The sequence below is a fragment of the Coenobita brevimanus genome, chromosome 75, assembly GCF_032717465.1.
Source record: "Coenobita brevimanus isolate Jiangsu-jjx chromosome 75, ASM3271746v2, whole genome shotgun sequence".
Taxonomy (NCBI): domain Eukaryota; kingdom Metazoa; phylum Arthropoda; class Malacostraca; order Decapoda; family Coenobitidae; genus Coenobita; species Coenobita brevimanus.
The window spans coordinates 2656620-2678216 of record NC_137028.1 but is presented as its reverse complement, the minus strand read 5'-3'; the positions used below and the strand labels follow the sequence as shown (position 1 = coordinate 2678216).

The window sequence follows — 21597 nt, the reverse complement described above, 5'->3', positions numbered from 1 at the left end:
TATCCACTAGTACCAAGGCGTCTCCCATCTTTCTTTACTCTGACCTACTACATGTTAGCCTGTTCCATCTAATCCCGTTAGCATAATGGCTGTTTAAATGATTGCACGTATTTCCAAAGCTGAGAAAATTGCCCGGGTAGGTGTACGGATAACAGCAGCATACAAGACGTCAACTACCTCTTTGACTCCAATCACGTGCTTTATATTTCATCCTTGCTATCGTTATGCGGTATTATTCGGATTAGGGGCTGCTTTTCGAATTGGTGGGGCCGCATAGAGCCTTCAACAACCTCTCCATTACTAAAAGTGTGTTCTAAGTGGAAGAAAAGAGCCTGGCGATAGCAAGAATTAAACAAATACGTGGCTTCGGACTGAAGGGGTTAAGATTAAAAACAAACAAAAAATCTAGACACTACAAGCATCAACAGTACCGGTAACGTCTAATGGTTAACTCTAGGATTTAAGAAGAAAAAAAAACGCAAGAGGGTGTATGAAAATTGCAAAATGCCTGAAAAAGATCTAGGCCATGCGGTCCCTCCTACTCGCAGCCATTTACTTCCCAACATCTTCAAGACTCCAGCGTTCCTGCTTTTCTTGTAACAATTAGACCCAGGAGAACTCTGTGAAGCCATCTCTAACTCCTCGGATTCGAAAGGCCTAGGCTATCTTAAGGTGAAGATCCAGAGCGTCCAACTTATCCTGGAGTAAATAAAAATCGTGTGGGGAAAGCTAGACGAAAAAAAAAAAAATCTTAGTCGACTGATATGACAAGAATCCTGCATCCCTATGGCCACCAACCTACAACCAGTCAACAACCAAATATTTTCCTTTCATATAATCTACAGCATCAACACGTTATGAGCATCCAGCTCTATTGAATTCATGAAGCCTATATCCACGCCTGTCCACAAACTTCTCTCTTACCATGCAATTTCGCTTGCAAATAACCAATACTGCCACAGAAGCACCTAACAAGATCTTCCTTTCACGCAGCCTAAAACATGCAGTCTGATATATAGACTTTCACAAACTCTATATCAATATTTATCAACATCCTTTCCCCTTTACAAATATTTGAGTTTTACGTAACTTAGGCATTGACAGATATGTAGGTATCACTCTTTTCCCACAGTTCCTTTGTTCCCATGGTGACCTGTGTGGAGGCTAGTCCCCCCCACATTGTTAACCACCCAATCATCGTCTCCTACTCCCCCACAACCTCCCCACAACCCCGCCTCCTTCTCCCTCCACAGCCCTCCTCTTCCGCATCTCCATTTATATCAACACAAAGATGTAGGCCACAGAGCTCCCACTCATCAAATTTTGAACCCATAGTTATTGTTCACTTGCCTGCATACTCTACTGTACAGTTGATAAGCACAAATCTACTCCTAACTCGCCAATCCATCAGTTTTCTGCTACCGGCCTCTGCATGGTGGTTTGTGGCGAGGCTAGTTTTTCTCCCTCCTCCACTCTCCCCTAAATTTCTCCACCCCTCCATACCCCCCCTTCCCTTCCACCCCTCGTAACCCGCCTTCATGCCACCCCCTTCCCAGACTCCTCCATCCCTCCACTACCCTCCCTGCTTGCAAACCTCCAACACTTCTCCAGCCCTCTATACCCCCCTCCCTATCACCCCCCGTACCCTCCCTTCCTGCCACCACCCCTAAAGCCCTCCACCCCTCCAATACCCCCCCTCCCTGCCACCCCCCCCTAAAGGCCTCCATCCCTCCACTACTCCCCCTCTCTGCTACCCCAAACTCTCCTCCAGCTCTCCATGCCCTTCTCTTCCCTACCTCCCTCCTCCGTCCCTCAAAAATATGATCCTTTGCTTACGAACACAAATTTGCATACTGCACTTTGCCTTTCAACAGTTCTATTATTATCAGGTCTAAATAAAGAAACCGTGGATCAGGAAGGCGCTCTTTCAGTACCCAAACATCAGTAAAAAAAAAAAAATCAAAACTCCGACTCAGCTTCTCTTTGACATTACTGGTCACTAGATCGGCTTTATTTTTTATTGATTATCGCTGTGTTCTGCTTTATTCCCGGCATGTAAATTTAACGTCAGAACACTCCTGAGACACATAGTTACCGTACATTTTTACTGCATTGCCAATTGTGTTGCAGTGCCAGAACGAGGTATATACAATGGCTGGATCTTTGCTGTGTGTTCCTAACTCCTCACTCTCCTACTTGTGATACTATCCAAGCTAAGAATAGTTATTTCTTTCACGCACGCTCTTTCTATGCTCATTTTTTTTTTTTTTTTAGCTGCTTTTTCACGCAAGCGCTTTTTTATTTATTTATTTCTGAACAAGAGTATATGTTGAAGCATGCTGAGCTTATTATAAAGGCATTAGTGAGTGATTTCGAACAAAAAATAACTGGACCTGACATGGCAAGATTACACCTCCAGCATACACAAGATCTCCGCCCTTTATAGCCAGACGCCCTAATCCCAAAAAGGGTGGCCACAAATGAATCGCCTCCATATCACCCTGTCTTTCATCATTAGGCTCCACTCTCTGAACCACACCATCCTCGACCTTTCCCTCCTTCTCTCCCTTCCCACTTCATTTACTTCCTCTCCAAGTCAGTCTCTACCTCTGTTATCTCCATATGGCCAAAACCATTTGTAAATTTTATATAACGAAATAATAAGAGGTATTTACCCACTTCACCCATTAATAATCCAACCATCCATCATCCAATCCTATGCCGCCCCATGAGGAGCGTAGGAGGCCGGGGCTAGGCAAGTTGGTTCTGACATTTAAGATGAGGATGACCAGCCTCACTCATCCCCAAGTGACACTACGTGAGCAATAAACCCCAACCATCCTTGGATATAAACCTACAAAAGCTCAGTCCGATTGGAGCGCCTTACAATAATTATCCACTAAACCACCAGGCGCCATAGTTTGGTTATATGGTTGCCACCCAGCGTAGTAAATAGTTTCCTGGTGTACATGAAACCATTTGGCTTGTCACTCAATGTAAAACCACCCATAGGTAGTAGGAAGAGGAAAGAGTGAAGGAATGAAAGACAGAAGAGGGGGTGTAAAGTCAACCGTAGGCAGAAGTGGAAAGAATGAAGGAAAGACAGAAAAAGACGGAAGCAAGAGAGGAAAGGGCAGACACCCAAAGCAATACTACATCGAGTGGGTAGATGGTGTGCGCCCCCACTTACCACTTAATAAAATAATAATAATAATAATAATAATAATAATAATAATAATAAAAACAACAACTCACTATACAACCTAGCCATGTTACATACTCGTAAATTTCCGGAAAACTATTCACTTCTCTCCTGAAATTCGCTATACTGCCCACACCCCATCCCACTTTTGTTCTTATGCGACTGACTCTGAGCATAGTCTTCACAGCCCGTTTCCTGAAGCCCAGCGGTCCTCCTACGTACCATGCACCTCCAAGTCAGCTCCACGTAAGAGGTGTAGGCGTCCCAAGGCGAAGATACCGTAGTCCAGTACATTTTACCTTTCAATCTGAGGACGTGTTTTCCACTTTATTCTTGTTTACAGACGATTTTATTAAGTTTAGAGGAGACTTCGAACTGGAGGGGTAAAATATAGCCTTCTTTAATCCTTCCAAAGCGAGGGATCTTTTGTAAGCTGAATAAAATAAGCTGGAAATATAAAAAATCAAAGACAATACGTCACGGGAGTCAAGGGATTAAGGGTAGATAAAGTATGAGTAGGTGAAGTTGGGGCTAGAGTTGTAAAAGGTCATAGTGTGTGACCTCAGGGATAAAGTACTGAATAGAAAGGCCGCTGGAGATCGAGCAGCGTGGAGAGCCGCCATTGGGTGACCAGGATCGACGCATGTGAGTATGATGGAGCCATAAAAAGAAAAAAGAAATAGAAACGAAACAAACCAGCCTTTTCCTGGGGGGTCATTACTGGACTTCCAAGCCTCCGGTTACCTCTTGAGGGATTTAACCTATGGAAGGCCACCAGTCCGACCGAGGCATCCCAACCACTACACCACCACTACACCACCACCACACCACCATTACACCACCACTACACCACCACTACACAACCATTAATCACTTACCAATGCCATTCAAGCTTAACACCTTCAGCCCGATGACTGATTTTGCTTTATTCTTGTCACTCCTGAACGGTTTTGATCAGACTTTTCAAACTGGTGGAGTTACATTTAGCCTTGATGACAAGATTATCTCCCCTTTACTCTAACTTGGCCTAAAATCGTCATCTTGTCACCTTCAGTGTTGAGTTGTAACACATTACTAACACAAGAATATGATGCAAGTCACGAAGAACAGCTACGGGAAGGATGTAGCGCCGTAATGTTATCTTATTCTGCCACTGAGCTACGTGAAATTAACTGCCAAAGGACGAAAAAGTCGGCCAAGTTACAGTAAAAGAGTATAGTACCCAGGAACATACACAATACAGAGGGATTTACACCACAGCTATAGGGTGGTTCACATACAGCATTCCACTGGCACTCTAACAGACGATTTTTTCATAAGAGCTTTGGGGAGGACTCAGACCAAAGGTGGCTCTCTTCTGCAGTCCATCCTCCTCCTTTCTGGGGTTAGGAAGGGAAACGAAGGACGTATAAGTTCCACCATCCGTCCACATCAGTGCCACCATGTCAAGGCGTCACTCTCCAGCACCAGGGTCGTTCGCGGTCATATTTGGTTAATTTATCTGCAATTAACAATGCCTGTAATTATTTTGGTCAATAATGCTCCATTTATGCGCATCGATGTCGGTATGTTTACCAGCCCCCCCCCCTCTCTCTCTCTCTCTCTCTCTATCATGTGTACAAAGGCAACAAATTCACACCTGACGATTTTATTCAGCTGAGATGGGAACTTGAGAGAGCTAAAGTAAACAGTACATAAAGCCTCCTAAGCTGGCGAGGATACGAGGCCGTGGTGGGAGTTGGGCAGCTTGATGGCGTGTATAAGGCTATGTGGGAGGGCAGAAGAGAAGGCCAACTCCGCCAGCAGCAGCAGCAGGGCGCAGCAGAGGCCCAGCAGCAGCAGAAGGAATGCGCCCTGAAGCTGTCTGACGTTCAACGATCTCGGCTGCACCTGAAATACCCAACACGAACATTATTCCAGGTCAGAAACAGACGATTAACATGAACCTTCAGGGAGCGCATACCTCCCGAATTCGGACTCAGATCCACCTCAAAATTTAATCAACTCTTCCTTGACCCACTGCTCACCTATCCACCATATTTCACCGACATCCGATAACTTTCTGGGATATCTTGTACACAAACAGAAAGACACACATGAATACATAACCTCCTCCAACTTGGCGGAGGTTGCCTAATTAACTCCTTCACCCGGTAGCGTCATTTTTCATTTTATTCTTTCTATAAGCCATATTCTGAATGACATGAGAAGAAAGATAACCATTATGCTTAGTTATGTAGTGTTATTTTTGGATACTACACGCAACACTAAGAAAGGTAATGAGAGACTAACTAGAAGAGTATTTGTGGGTGAGGTGGATGGTGGAAGGTACTGGGGGAGGATAATATGGAAGGGGAGGGGGAGGATGACATGTAGGGATGGAGAGGTATAGGAGATGAAAATGTAAGGTGGAGAAAGGGCAGCTAAATGGCTTTGGAAAGAGTGATATGGTGGCGATTCGTCTGTGGCCACCCCTTAGGATTAAAACGTCTGGCGATAGATTAACAGATGGATAGACAGCTGTTCAGTGTTATTTATAGGCCTCGATATGACAAAAACCATCACGACATCAGGTAGGAGAGTTAGTAAAGCTTCAGGTGCGCGTCATTTTATATAAGAAAGAGAGAGAGAGAGAGAGAGAGAGAGAGAGAGAGAGAGATAATGCAGGCACTTACGAGGTTCAAAGGGATGTTAATATTTGAGATAATCGATGTCACTGAAGGAGAACTCTGAGTGGCTCTGTGGAATCCCTAACACCTCTTCCTAAGCGATTTATTCTGCATATTTCACCTCACTATCTTACATTATGCTACTGATGTAATTTTGGTCGGTGTTAAATGAAAAACAATAGGAGAAAAGGTGTCATATTAAATCTATAATAAATAACAAACATGGGTTAAGGAAAATAAATCACCAAGCAGAAGAAGTTAAGAAAATGGGGAAATAATAAGTCGCAGGATCCAAGGCACTTCATGAAATACGTTTCGGACTGGATGAGTAAATAAAATACAAAATACGCAATCGGAAAAAAAAAAAATAGTAGTAGTAGTAGTAGTAGAAGTAGTAGTAGTAGTAGTAGTAGTAGTAGTAGCAGTAGTAATAATAATAATAATAATAATAATAATAATAATAATACGGAAATCAGACAACAGGGGACCATCACACAGAGTTCCCAACGCAGTATATAAAGCACCCAAACTGTACTGTCCGTCGGCCCGTATGTTTTCGGCAGATAGGGCTTCCATTCCCTTCAGGATATTCACCGCCGTCTTACACGCGAGGAAAATTAGAGTGAATTATGAACTAACTCGTGTCTCTCTTTCTCTTTGGGAGGGAATGTAGCGCAGCGGGATCCATGCTGACTCGGTGATTTCGCGTGGGTCTCCCGTTCGAAACACAGTCATGACCGAAAATAAAAGTAGGTACTATACTTTCTTTACCTTAACTTGGCCCAGAATATTACAAAAAACTATATCATGAAGTGAAGGAGTTATGCGTGTCAAAGAGGTTATGTCATTGCCTTATATTTGCGAGCGGCAGATACAGATGGTGAGGTGATGTACTAGAGATAGATGCAGAAATACTGTGAGAGTGGTCCTAATGGTGCCGGCAATTATCCTACAGCTGAGTGGGGTAGGTGATGGAGTGGTGTGGAAGTGGAGAGTGAAGATGTAATGTGAAAGGGGTACTGAAGGGGCTAGATCTGAGTGAGGTTGGTGGTGATGTACGGACGTGGTAGGTGATGAATTTGGTGACGACGCATTTGAATACTTCAGGGTTACTGGGGATGGGCTGTGATGTGTGGCAATGGTTCTTGACGAGTTATATAATTACCTTCGAGTTACTAGAGGAGGGTTGTGATGAATGCAAGTGGTCGGTGTAAAACTTTGTGATGAGTCCCGCCTCCCTGAGTCTTGTAAGGCAGGAGGAAATCTTGGCGGTGTAGGCAGTGTTGCGAGGCAGCAGCCAGACCGAGTGGCTAGAGTATACCTGCAACAAAATACAATACCATTAGGTGAACTCGTCCCTTTGGCCATATATACTGAGAATATACCGAGAACACCGCGAATATACTATATATATACTGAACATACTATATATACTGAGAATATACTAAAAATTACACCAACACATTGAAAAGCGGCCACACCTACTTGACTCTTCTTGAGATGGTGTAAGGGTAGTCCTTCGCCAGCAAGTGCGTGCCATTCAGGACAAAAATATATTTAGAATACAAAAAAAAAAAAAAAAAAAAAAAAAGTCATCACCATATTGAAAATGGACTATACTCACTTGCTCCTTCATGAGATAGGTGTGCTGTGTGACGCTGAACCTTCGTTGTATGTTTCTGGTGTAAGAGTAGGTCTCCACCAGCGCGTGTGTGCCTTTCAGGACCTGCTGCACGCCGGGGCTGGTGCCGTTCACGATCTTAAACAGGTCGAACTTGCTACCCAGTGTGGCCAGGTCGGGGTTGGGTGAGTGGGCGAGGACATCTGGGAGGAAGTTACCGTAGTCCTCCATTGCTACCCTGTAATTATCGTCGTTTTTAAAGTTAGGAACACAGTCTAACGATATCATAATTTTCCTCCGTCTTGGACAACTGTGCTTTAAAATATCACAAATTTTTTTCACTTACAACTGTGCTGTAAAATTATCGAAAACACTCCAGGCAACTGTATCCTCCTCTACTTACTTTGATTCCTTCAGTCCGATGACATATTTCATATTCTTGTCTCCTGACGATTTCATTTAGATTAAGATATATTTTTTCAGCTCGAGGGGTTAGATACAGCCATTATTAACTTTCCTATCAAGTCGCCTTCATAATTTAAATAAAAATTGTCTGACGGGATGAAAAATGGAATGACAATGAGCAATCGAGGTGAAGGGGTATGCAGGCATTAATTTGCCATCTCTCAATGTTCAGTTGAAATAAAGAGATTGCCACTAAAATATGGTGCTAGTCACGAAGAAGGTCTATGGAATGCATGCAGAGCCGTAGAACTGTCCCCATCTGCCACTGAGCTACAATAGTCGTCGTTATTATTTAAGGATGTCCTCTAGAAACATCACAGCTTCTCCACATAACTAAACTCCAATCACTTTAACTTGGCTGAGATCTCCGTCCTCTCCTAGCCTATTTCACACAGTTCAGTGGCAGAATAAACCATGACTATAGCTCTATATTCTTTTCACAGCACTTCCCCATAACTATCATCATATTCTACTGTGAATTTTTTGCTACGCCTCAGCAGTCAAGCTGGAGAGACGGCAATTTTAGGCCAGGTAAGAGTACAAAGAGCACAGGAGCGCTGCAACAGGCACGAATGCAAGTCAGCTGTACTAATATTTACATCCAGCCAGCCATACATTCATACATACAATAATTCACTCGAGACTCGAGGCTTTGTGGGGTGAGATGATGAAGAAGCCTAAATCTAGAAGCGCGGCGGTGGGTAAGACTCATAATATAACTGTACTAATATTTACATAGAAACATACGTACTATACTTCATCAGGGACTGGCAGTAGCAAGGGGTGTACCTTGGGATGGTGAGGAGGGCGATCGGGTCGTGTTGACAATAAAATAAGCGTGGTCATTCTGGTAGGGATTTACAATAAGGCACTATCATTGACTGCCCCAGATTAGAAGCATTAAGGAAGCAGACGGTCTCCATTTGGAGTATGCTGAGTGGGATGGTAAGGATGCTGAAGAAATTAGTGTAATGATGTTAAAAATGAAAAATAAATAAATTAATAATAATAATAATAATAATAATAATAAGAAGAAGAAGAAGAAGATCAGTGATGCAATTTAATTTACCTGAGATCTGATGCAGCGAGGCCCTGCATCGTCTCTATCCTTGGTGTGTAGAATGGTATGGTGAGGAATGCAATAAGGTTGGTGGTGTAGGCAGTGGTGATGATGATGCACGCCAGCCACCACCCCGCCAGCCACACCCTCTGCCACATCCCTCCACCCACACCACCCTCTCGCCATGCCCCGGCCTGCTGCACCACACCACCACACACCTGTAATCACACACAAGCACAAGAACAGGTTAGTAATATTCCAATCATCCTTGCATCACACCTGCATCACAGAAACAGCATCAACAGGACACTAATTACAATCACACCTGTCACACTTATAAATTACACCTGCCACACTCCTATACCATGCCTGCCACACTCCTATACCACACCTGCCACACTCCCACACCACACTTGCCACACTCCTATACCACACCTGCCATACCCCCAACGCACCACCACCACCACTAAGAAGTCCGTTAGTAGTTTTTCTTGATGTAAAATTCATACCCAATCTCCGCACAACCATACACTGTGATAATACATATACCACGCGACACGCTACTTCTTACGTAACCACAAGTGTGACGCTGTTCATTTATAATCACTAATGTTTTTTCGTTATTGGGGAAGGGGATATCATGGAACGCACTTACCAATTGCAACCCCTTCTTCTGAAACACCCAACTAAGCCAAATCCAAGCATTCTAAAAATCATTACAACATTCCCCTGGTCTGTTTTACTTTAGATTACTGCATAAGTTATAATTAGCGTATGCAAAAACTATGCACTGAAAGAGGAACTGTTTTTATGTGCAGGGAAAACAACAAGAAATCGCTAATACCTGCAGCAATATAACTTAATTTAATGACTGCCATTTCTTGTTACAGGTGGTCGTCGTTAAATGTCATTAATGTGTTAGAAAATACCATTACTGTTCCCATACAACTAGTACTATCAACTGAGAGAAACTGGTAAATCAACTTTCTATATACCAGTGAAAGTCTGGACGTCAACTTTATTAATTTGTTGTGAATTTAACAGCATGAAAGAACATACAACTTTTACATCAACCATAAGAATGTTCCTAAGATGATTATTGTGGCTGTTCGAAGATAGACGTGCAAGCAGAATGAAAACAGAGAAAGGGAAACAGAGCATGAAGCATTCCATTTAAGACAGGTGGGTTTGATTTCTGCTTCCTTTGACTTATAATTCACTCCTTGGCACCAACCATAATAATATTCCTCAGGTGATCAGTGAAGCTCTCGGACGTTAGAAGCGGCGCCAGTAGAGTGAAGAGAACTGCCACAACGACGGTGCACAAAATGATTGCCAGCCAGAGGGTCGGCGTGAACGGGTGTGTGAGACTCTTCCACTGAGGCACCGGCGGAGGCAGACTGATAAGGAACCCAAAACCCTCGGAGTAATACGGGTAGGTGGAGTCAAAGTACCTCCAGCGCTCGTAGTTCAAGAGGAAGAGGTTGATGACTAAATGTTTCCCACGGTATATTAGGTCGCCCAGCATCCCCGTCCATCGTCCGTCTTCCAGCGTGCCCCAGTTTAGGTCCTTCGTCTCCATCTGTACCTCGTACGTGAAGTTCAGTTTTCCAGCGATGACAGTAAGGATGTCAAGGCTGGCTCCTGTGCAGTGGTTTTCGGGGGCAACCTTGTACAAGAATGGATGGTCGTCACACCAAGACGCCAGAGATAACACTGCTCCGTGGAAGTTCACGTAGCGGTCAGGAAACATTTCTTCCATTAATTCAAACACTGTCTGAGGCCAAAAGCCTCTGCTGGTAATCCTGTCTTCACCATTAAAGGGGTAACTTGTAAATCTTTTGAAAGTGGATGTGGAGTTGACAACTACTGGTTTATACATCAGTACATACGTTGATCTCTTCACTGTGGGGTGACTCAGTACTTCCTTTGGATCCTGAGTAATGTGGGTAGCGATAAGAACAAGAAAAGTTGGGTTCCACACACTTGAACAATTGAGTACATTTAGGAATTCGACAGGAGAATAAGAGAAAAGGAGTATGACGATGCTCTCCTCTCCTCGCAGATAAGGTGTCGGATATCGTTCTTGTGTGAAATTGTCTTGTGTCGCCACCATAACAGTTCCTTCACACCTTCCACTGATGACTCGGTCCAGCATCACAGAACTGCCGGACTGCCTGTCATGGATGAGGAAGACATGACGCTGCCGAAAATTGGTGGAGAAGAGATGGAGGAGAAGAGACTGAGACGAGGGAGTGATGGGGTCCTTGTGTTCATGACGTCGCTGGAAGTTGGTGGAGAAGTGCTGGAGAGACTGAGGTGAAGGAGACAAATGGTCCTGGTGGTGATAGCGTTGTTGAAAGTTGGTATAATAATGATGGACAAACTGAGGTGATGAAGTGAGAAGGCGATGGTGGTAGTCATGGCGTACCTCCAAGTCTGCGGAGTTTGGGAATGACTGAGGTGACGGAGCTAGAGGCTGCTGCTGGTAGGCGTAAAGCTCAGTGACCAGTGCAAGGAGTGAGACGACCAGTGCTCCGCCACACCACACCATCGCTGACACACTAAAATAGTCGCCCCTGTCTTGCCCTCACTGGTGTCATTCTCTTACAGAGGTCTGTCTCATTAATAAGGATGCAGAAGTTATTTATTGATCTGTCAGCAACCCTCAGGAACAGCGAGGGTTCCTAGTGGTGAATAGAATTATCAGGCGTTAACCATGTAAAATGCATACGCCTCCTCCCACTCTTCAAGAGTTGAATTCATTGAGTACATCCAACGTGTGTGTGTGTGTGTGTGTGTGTGTGTGTGTGTGTGTGTGTGTGTGTGTGTGTGTGTGTGTGTGTGTGTGTGTGTGTGTGTGTGTGTGTGTGTGTGTGTGTGTGTGTGTGTGTGTGTGTGTGTGTGTGTGTGTGCGTGTGCGCCCGAGCGCGCGCACGTCTGTATAAGTTCAAAGGATGCGACCTATACGGCATACCACAGAAGCCATGCACCATAATTACTACAGGACCATAAATCTAGCATTACCCACCACTTCTCATGGATATCAAAGCCTATATACCGGTGCGACATGCCATAGGTGGTGCCCTCGAGATGGCGTGTTCCCATTTCACTCAACACTACGGCCGGTGAGGTATATTTGAGTCACATCTGGATTTACATCAGGTCTTGCTCCGCCGTGAGGCATCCAAAAGTCAAAAGGTGCAAGGCTCTCATGATTTTTTAAAACTCTCTGGATTAACTCTCTCACATAAATTAAAACACATTTAAAACATTAGTGCTGGAGAGGGACGCCTTCGAGTGGTGCCATCGATATAACTGAGCGGTTCCTCTGCCCGGTTATACAAACGTCCCTGGCTGTTGCTGTTGTTGCTGTTGTACTTCGTCTTCTGCTTGGAGTGTTTTTACTATCCCTATCGCCAGAACACACCGTCAAGCTAAAGTCAGACGATTTTACTGAATTGAGGGGAAATCCTGGCAGAGACACAGTAAATGAAGCTTGAATTTATCCTTTATGGTTCGAAAAATATCTTCTTTTCAGAATTTAAAAAGAAAACTCGATGTTAGCGTGATAAAAATGTAAAATTGAGCTCGCTGTGAAAAGGCTTATGAAAAGTAACAAGACAATTGACACCCCTGATAGCCACAACCACCCCACTCGTAGCCTATCCCCCACCCCAAGATTTCCCATACGGTTTCCTATGTCTTTGGATGCACATCAAAGACACATCCCAGACACACCTTAAATGCACACCACACGCATGCTCATTTAATCTCTACAGGTTCAGATTGACAGATTTCATTCTAAAAGGTACAGTGACTTCGTGAGTGAGTGACACAGTTAGGGACACACTGAATTTGGGTGGGGCAAAAGTTGACATTGTGGTGAAGAGGATAATCAATTCAGACGCCATAGTATTAACAAGAGGCTGCCATCAGACGATTTTCTGCTGTGTAGGGGACTGTTTTCATTTTTCTTTCCTTTTCTTTTTTTTTTTTTACCGCAAAGGTTAGATATAATCTTCAGTAACCCCATTACTACGAGAATGTTGTATATGCAGCCTACATGAACTAATCTGGTAGAAGCAAAGATAAAATAAAAATTACAACCATTTTAATGAAAAGCAAAAACAAAATAAATAAGCTAATAACAATCTCTATAAATTCGCCAGGTTAACGTGGGTAATGGATGAATCTGTAAAGAGGCTGGCAAAGTGGCATCGACCAGCGTGCCAAAAGAAGAGGGTGTTATTGGGTGACTGGTACAAAAAAAGATTTATTCCCGTTGACACAGCACACTCTGTAACACCTTTAACACACAGGGTCGTATGCTGAGTGGCTTTGATTTCGCAGTATACCTTTCTTAGCGACTTATTCTATACGCTAAATCTCAATATCTCATACCTGGCAGTAACAGTAGTAGAATACCGAAGCAGTGTAACTATAACATCACTGGTTATTTATTACAAAATAACGACACATAACAAGTAACAAAGTCTTCGTTATTATGGGCCTCTCTCAAGCTGGATAAAATAACCTCGTGGAAGCAGAATAAAAGATGAATGGCGACATTGTACAGAAGGGATTAAATGACATTGATTTTAACTTCGTCTCTATAAACCAACCGGCTTGGCATCAACAAGAATAAAATATAGAAAGGGTTTGCGTGATATCAGAGTTTAATAATGGTTGCACGGCGTACTGAAGAAGTGCAGTCATGGAAGGTGATGCAGTGGGACGCCTTCATCCGATGGCACGGAGATATGCAGGCAGCCAGGGAAAAAAAAAAAAAAAAAAAAAACTAGAGGCCCCAAGGGGAGAATCACATCAGCCGCAAGCCGATATATATCTAGCGAGGTTCAGAATATGACCCTGATCTTGACCCACTTCCACCAATTTCGAACTCATCCGAGATTTTCATCCCTACTACACACCTGTAAAGTTTTGTGATGGTATCTTGAGCGGTTGCGAAGTTATCATGCTAACAGACACACAGATTGACACACAGACAGACAAACTAACTGAAAACAATACCAGCTTCGCTATCGCGGCTGATAAAAAAAAAAAAAAAAAAAAAAAAGAAAAAGAAAAAAAGAAGCTCTCAATTCCCATCTCTCCCAGTGAAGGATTATGGACTACAGGAGGTTAACTTCAGCCTCCAGTCCACCGGGTGCACGTCCAGATGAGCCTGAGATAACAAGAACAGCCACAACAACAACGAGTCAGGCTTAAAATTTCAACTACCCCAAACAAGGGATGTGCGTCACTTTTCTCCTATACGCATCAGATTAAAAAGAATAATCGCATAACAAAGAAATACATCAAGTCTCTCAACACAGGAATATCGGCCAGATGTGGATAGCGAGCAGCTGAAGAGGTGTACTATTAGGCGGAATTTTGTACCTGACTGTGTAACCTTATTTTAGCACTCACTCCCTTGGTGTACCGTTCAATTTATTCTAGCCATCCCTGGCGACTTCCTCTCTTTCTTTATTTTTCTTTTTTTGCTTAGGAGAAACTTTTCGAAATCGAGGGGTTAAATACAGCCTTCACTAACCCCTTCACTGCTAGAGCACTCTCCTAAGCGGAATAAAATCGTCAGGCAGCGAGAAGAATGAAACATAAATGGCTCAGTCGGAGTGAAGCGGTTAACAACACTGGGTGTAAACTACATTCCTCTATTATAACCTTAGTATTGTTAAACTTCATCCATCAAACTCGCAAAAGAATTAAACATACGAAAGGAATCAAGTTCTGTTGAAGGGAAAAGCAAATATTAACCCTCTGACTCCACGAATAACCTACATAATACGTCACCGGAATAAAATGGTTTGAGATATCGACAAGACTCGTGTACAAAAGAGTAGGTGGAAGGCGAGGTACGGGAGACTAGGGTAGTTTGTCAGCGATGGTGTGGTGTGGAGGAGCACATGTCGCCTCACTCCTGGCGCTGGCCTCTGTGCTTCACTCTCACCATCACCACCATCCCCCTCTCTCTCCCTCACCACAGTCTCTCCATCAAATCACCAATTCAGAGGAACGACATGACCACCAGGACTCTCTCGCTCCCTCACCTCAGTCTCTCCACCAGTTCTCCACCACTTCTGGGGAACGTCACGAATACCACCACCCTCACTATCATCCTCTCTCTCCCTCACTTCAGTCTCGCGAGCACTTAACCAACTCAGTGGAACGTCATGATCACAAGGACTTTCTAGCTCTCTTCTTTCAATCTCACCATCATTTCTCCACCAACTTTGAGGAACGTCAACACCACCAGGACCCTCTCACTTCCTCACCACAGTCTCTCCAGCAGTCCTCTACCGGCTCCCAGCCATGTCATAAGCACCAGGACCCTCTCACTCCCTCACCTCAGTCTCTCCTCCTCCATCTCTTCTCCACCAATTTTCGGCAGCGTCATGTCTTCCTCATCCATGACAGGCAGTCCGGCAGTTCTGTGATGCTGGACCGAGTCATCAGTGGAAGGTGTGAAGGAACTGTTATGGTGGCGACACAAGACAATTTCACACAAGAACGATATCCGACACATTATCTGCGAGGAGAGGAGAGCATCGTCATACTCCTTTTCTCTTATTCTCCTGTCGAATTCCTAAATGTACTCAATTGTTCAAGTGTGTGGAACCCAACTTTTCTTGTTCTTATCGCTACCCACATTACTCAGGATCCAAAGGAAGTATTGAGTCACCCCACAGTGAAGAGATCAACGTATGTACTGATGTATAAACCAGTAGTTGTCAACTCCACATCCACTTTCAAAAGATTTACGAGTTACCCCTTTAATGGTGAAGACAGGATTACCAGCAGAGGCTTTTGGCCTCAGACAATGTATGAATCGATGGAAGAAATGTTTCCTGACCGCTACGTGAACTTCCACGGAGCAGTGTTATCTCTGGCGTCTTGGTGCCATGATCACCCGTTTTTGTATCCCCTCGAGAACCGATGCACAGGATCAAACATTGAAATCCTCTCTATCATCGCTGGAAAACTGAACTTCACCTACGAGGTACAGATGGAGACGGAGGACCTGAACTGGGGTAAACTGGAAGACGGACGATGGACAGGGATGCTGGGCGACCTCATGTACCGTGGGAAACATTTAGTCATCAACCTCTTCCTCTTGAACTACGAGCGCTGGAGGTATTTTGACTCCACCTACCCGTATTACTCCGAGGGATTTGGGTTCCTTATCAGTCTGCCTCCGCCGGTGCCTCAGTGGAAGAGTCTCACACACCCGTTCACGCCGACCCTCTGGCTGGCAATCATTTTGTGCACCGTCGTTGTGGCAGTTCTCTTCACTCTACTGGCGCCGCTTCTAACGTCCGAGAACTTCACTGATCACCTGAGGAATATTATTATGGTTGGTGCTAAGGAGTGAATTGCTTAGTGGAGGAATTTGGGGATTGATTTTGACTCTCTTATTCGTAATGCTTCATGCTCTGTCTTTCCTTGGTCTTTCCTTATTATCACTCTACTGGCGCTACTTCTAACTTGGATTCTTGTGAGCTTAAGGGACTTTTTCACCTCTTACTTAGCGATTTATTTTGTACAATACACCGTGACATCTTTTTGTGCAGTAAGTAATTCATCTCCTTCAGGTACAGAAGAGGATCGCAAGAACAACACACAAAGGTTAGTATAAAGCCTTCTTAACCGACAAGAATGCGACCTCAAAACTGAACCTCTGATCATTAGAACTAGAGACTGATCCCGGTTCTCTCTCTCTCTCTCTCTCTCTCTCTCATTAGCGCTGTATTTATCCATCGGCTTAGGTGTCATTGGGCGTGTGGCAGGTGTGTGGTGGTATGGTTATAATATTACAGATGTAGTTATACTCGTATGTGGTTACAGGTGTGTGGTGGTGTGTGTGACAGGTGGTGTGGCTATAAGATCACATATGTGGCCTACGTGGTTACAGGTGTGTGGTGGTGTGGTGCAGCAGGCCGGGGCATGGCAAGGGGGTGGTGTGGGTGGAGGGGTGTGGCAGAGGGTGTGGCTGGCAGGGTGGTGGCTGGCGTGCATCATCATCACCACAGCCTACACCACCAACCTGATCGCATTCCTCACCATACCACACTACACACCAAGGATAGAGACGGTGCAAGCCCTCGCTACATCAAATCTCAGGTAAGTTAAAGTGCAGAGTTGTATTACTACTACTACTACTAGTACTACTACTACTACTTCTACTTTCTACCACCAACACACTATTTCATTCACTTTCCTCCCATTACACACACACACTGGATACAGACAGTAATTGGCTTAGCCACATCCAAACTCAAGTATACCGGATCTTGCATAGTATTCAAGCAGAGACCTGAGATCCATATATAAGCACCCATTAACAGCACAACATTTACAGGCTGGTTATGGAAGACTATGGGAATTTTGTACCAGAAGCTCTCGCCAATTCCCCGGACCATGACTTCGCCAGACTGGGCCAAAAGCTAGACCTAATTCTGACATCATCTACGTACAACACCGAGCTCATCCAGAGGGTCAGGAATGGCACCCACGCCTACATCGACACCTACTCCTTCGTTAGGGGAGTCCAGGTTAAGTTCAATCTTACCCAGGAAACTTATCTCATGAAGGAGCAAGTAAGTTGATGGATCGCTGCTAGTATTCATTGGTATCAGGAAATTTTTAACGTTGGAAGTCTGCATATATATATAATTTAGTCTCCCCGTTCTGAACATTCTCTTATGTTAGCGTGTGCTGTGTTGTGTCGTAGGGCCTTGTATGGTGTGGTGTGGTGTGCTGTGGTGTGATACTGTATGGTATGTTGTATTGTTGTGGTGTTGTGTGGTGTGGTGTTATACTGTGCTGTGCTGTGATGTGTTGCAGGTATACTCTAGCCACTCGGTCTGGCTGCTGCCTCGCAACACTGCCTACACCGCCAAGATTTCCTCCTGCCTCGCCAGACTCAGGGAGGCGGGACTCATCACAAAGCTTTACCTCGACCATTTCCAAGGCTCAACCACATCACAACCTGAGTCTCAAATATCTACGGTAATTATATAACTCAATCACCAGAATCACCACTTCCACACCACAACCACATTACTACCTGACTATGAAAGCTCTAAGATAATTATATAACTCAATCACCAGAACCATCACTTCCACACCACAACCACATCACTACCTGACTCTCAAAGCTGTAAGGTAATTATATGGCTCAATTACCAAGTTAATCATCTCTCCAACACCACAACCACATCACTACCTGACTCTCAAAGCTCTATAGTAATTATGTAACTTCTCACCGGATATTACACCAATTACCTCTATACACTAACACCTACACTCCCTTCTAATGTGCCCTATTCATGTAACTCACCACTAACTTCTACACCTACAACTTCCATGCCACCACTTCCACCACACTCACTATTTTCACACTTCACAGTCCACATTCGCCTCAAAGGTATCTAACGTATCACCAGACTCCACACTCACCATTTCCACATCACATGAACACCTGCCTCACTCAACCCTAAGGCAATTAAACGACTATTGCAACACCACAAGACCACCTGACTCGGGCAACTCTATGATACCACCGTTGCTGGTTTGTATTAATCACGCAAAGCTCTGTAACTCCTTCCAGCTCGGATGATGGCCAAGGACAGACTCGAGGGTTGATCTGGCTGGTAACCGAGGAGACCCATTTGTACCTCATAACTATGGTTTACCGATTTTCGTGCATATTCAAGCTATGAGTGGACCAGTTCCATCAGATGAAAAGAAACCGCCTATAACGACAAGCTCCATGCACTCGGAGTCCATTCACATCGAGCACCTCCACACCAGAACCACACCATCATCTACACTCATCTCTTGCCGTTCTAAAGGATAGGGAGGGAGTTGAGGGACGTTTGTATAACCAGGCACCTTTAGCACCCAGTCATATAGGTGCCACTACGTGCAGGCGTCCCTCTCCAGCATCTAAAACATTTAAAATACCACACTTCATCTAATGACGTTCCCTGACTGCAGGCTTTATCATTTACTCCTGACGTAATATTTTTTATGGATGTTTTCAGGTGCAGCCGAGATCGCTAAACGTGACGCAGCTTCAGGGCGCATTCCTTCTGCTGCTGCTGGGCCACTGCTGCGCCCTGCTGCTGCTGCTGACGGAGTTGGCCTTCTCCTCTACCCTCCTCCGTGGCCGTATATGCGCCATGAAGCTACCCAACCCTTATCACGCCATCATCTCGTCAGATCAGGAAGCTTTCGTGTCCCCAGTCTCCTTCGGCACTCTCAAGTTCCCGTGACTCACTCTCAGCCAAATAAACTCGTTTAGGGTGAACTGGCCCTCTCTGCTGCCTTTAACTGCTGCCATTAATAGGGAATGCTGTCCCGTCCCCTCACCACCTCAGTCACTCCACCAGCCCGCCTCTTGCTCACTGTATTCATGTTAGATCAAAGGTGCATTTTCCCACTGCCAATTACATGCACGGTCACATAATTCTTCCTCGGTCACGTCTCCTGATAGAAGGCCACGTCCACACCAATAGCTTACTGGTAGGGGCAGGTGGGGGTAGGAGTTCTGCATCACTGTAACCCTGATACGTGGGGGAAATCGGCATACGGGGAAAAAATCAAACTTGTGAAAAAAATTAGTATTAAGTACGGAAATTTGCGACCAGGGATAGGTTAGTTAGTCCCGGCTTTTAAAGTGAGCTTGTCCAGTTGCCTGTCCTGCTGGTGTGGGCTTGAATGTTGGAATGGAAGTAGGTAATGAACAGATAATGCACGATAGATAATGATAACGCTGACTGAGCCGTCCCCGCAAAACACGAGAAATCGGCCGAGAAAGTGGAAGAGGAGCCCTGAATATGGTTCACTCTGTATATTTAATTTTGTTCCATTCTCTAAATGAAACCTTAATCTAAACAGCGGAAAAAAAAAATGTATTCTTAACAAACATCAGTTATTCGGTATTCATGCATTTAATAATCTGGAAAATCTTATATTAATGGGTTTGAAGGAGAAAACTGATGATAATGTTCAAATAATTTAATTTCCATAAATAGTTGCTATAAATACCACACATATCAGTATTTGCATGTATGCATGTAAAAGGAAAAATGTGTGTGTGTGTGTGTGTGAGAGAGAGAGAGAGAGAGAGAGAGAGGAAACACATCAAAGAACATACAGTACTACTGAACTCTCTTAAATGTCCTCCTCCAGATGGGACTGAACCCGGATCATGAGTAATGGTAGCCATCCAAGTTACCGATCCGGCTATCGGAGACTTCATTATTATTATTGGTAAAGTGGATATATGATCATGATACAATAATGTAGTGAATGTCGTTGAATAAGACGGAGTTGTGAGTTTAAGATCACCGTATATTGATGGAAAGACTCGTAGAATATTTAGACCTGTGATATAGTGGGCTAATGATCATAATGATGTAGTGACTACTGACTGTCGTAGATCAAGGCATTTATAGTTGTATATAGTGGAGAAAGTCAGATCAATCCAGCCACATTATGGTGTGATGGATGGATGAAGTGGAACTAAAAGTGGACGCCAGGAGGCGCTGATGTCTTCGTGGTGGACGATGGGAACTGGATAAGTGATCTTCCCTGGTTGTCCGGTGAACGATGATGATGATGATGATGATGATGATGATGATGATGATGATGATCATGATGATGGCATTATGAACTTTCCACCTTGACGGTGGTTTGGTGGATGATGACGCCCTGTGAGAGGAGTAGACAGGTGTAGTCACCAGCATGGTTGCGTACGAAGGGGTGGAAGACCAGGTAAGAGTGAGGCAGGTGTGGCCCGCCTCCCACAGTGTAAACTTGTGGCCCAGATCTGTGTGCTGACCAGGGAGCAACGCGCTGCCCATCAGCCGTCACCCAGGTGACCTGGTACTGGTGTAAGTGGTACCCGGCCGGCGCCTCTGCCTGGCAGTATACCCAGGCCTCGTCAGCAAACCCCACAGACACTTGAGTCCCGTTCACGATGACGACCTTTGGTGCTGATGTGTGGCCAAGTGGCAGTGAGGCCACCAATGGGGCCACAATGGCCACCATCACTACCACTACTGATGCTGACGATGATGATAATGAAGATGCTGGCCGGGCCATGTTCACACTTACTCTCTCTCGGCCTTGCAGATGCTGTTCTTGTATTTGTCTGGCTGTGTTGCCGTACTTCTAACGCTGGTGACGATGCTTTCGTTGTATGATCACGTTATTGCAGCTGTGCCTGGGTCTAGTGTAGCTTCTGTAGTTTTGTCGATGGCAGTTGAGTAATTGTTTGCTTGTGTTGCTATGGTTCTGAATTTACAACTTCCGTTCAGTGATAAATTTAATAACCAGTTCCCTGATGTACCTTCTTCAGTTATATTCTATCTTCTTCAGTTATTTACGTTTGTTATGTGAATGAAGATGTGGCGTTGAAGGGAGGCCAGGCAAGCGGGTACAGTTGTGACCCAGTAGCTGCTGTGGTGTTGTGCTGGTGATGCTCCGCCCACCACACATTATATACACACTGACTGACGCACATGAACCTACGGAATACAGGATCCTT

The 21597-nt window shown here is 44.6% G+C and overlaps 2 protein-coding genes across 2 annotated transcripts; one reads left to right on the top strand and one right to left on the bottom strand.

Moving 5' to 3' along the window:
- Positions 1 to 4906: 4906 nt before the first annotated feature.
- Positions 4907 to 11571, bottom strand: LOC145408016 (glutamate receptor ionotropic, delta-1-like). Its single transcript, XM_080278817.1, has 5 exons — positions 10252 to 11571; positions 9027 to 9235; positions 7496 to 7730; positions 7037 to 7192; positions 4907 to 5092 (listed from the first exon to the last, which is right to left on the bottom strand). The coding sequence occupies exons 1-5, from the start codon at positions 11569 to 11571 to the stop codon at positions 4907 to 4909; spliced, it is 2106 nt and encodes a 701-aa protein (XP_080134943.1).
- Positions 11572 to 15861: 4290 nt separating this feature from the next.
- On the top strand, positions 15862 to 19318 carry LOC145408015 (glutamate receptor ionotropic, kainate 2-like). Its single transcript, XM_080278816.1, has 5 exons — positions 15862 to 16395; positions 16954 to 17162; positions 17401 to 17638; positions 17886 to 18050; positions 19088 to 19318. The coding sequence occupies exons 1-5, from the start codon at positions 15862 to 15864 to the stop codon at positions 19316 to 19318; spliced, it is 1377 nt and encodes a 458-aa protein (XP_080134942.1).
- The last annotated feature ends 2279 nt before the right edge of the window (positions 19319 to 21597 follow it).

Coding starts and splice junctions, on each gene's coding strand:
- LOC145408016 (XM_080278817.1), bottom strand. CDS start 11,571: ATGGTGTGGTGTGGCGGAGCACTGGTCGTCTCACTCCTTGCACTGGTC. Junction 9,236..10,251: donor ACCTGAGGAATATTATTATG/GTTGGTGCCAAG, acceptor GTGTGATTACAG/GTGTGTGGTGGTGTGGTGCA. Junction 7,731..9,026: donor CTCGCTGCATCAGATCTCAG/GTAAATTAAATT, acceptor CGATAATTACAG/GGTAGCAATGGAGGACTACG.
- LOC145408015 (XM_080278816.1), top strand. CDS start 15,862: ATGTATGAATCGATGGAAGAAATGTTTCCTGACCGCTACGTGAACTTC. Junction 17,163..17,400: donor CTCGCTACATCAAATCTCAG/GTAAGTTAAAGT, acceptor CAACATTTACAG/GCTGGTTATGGAAGACTATG. Junction 17,639..17,885: donor CTTATCTCATGAAGGAGCAA/GTAAGTTGATGG, acceptor GATGTGTTGCAG/GTATACTCTAGCCACTCGGT.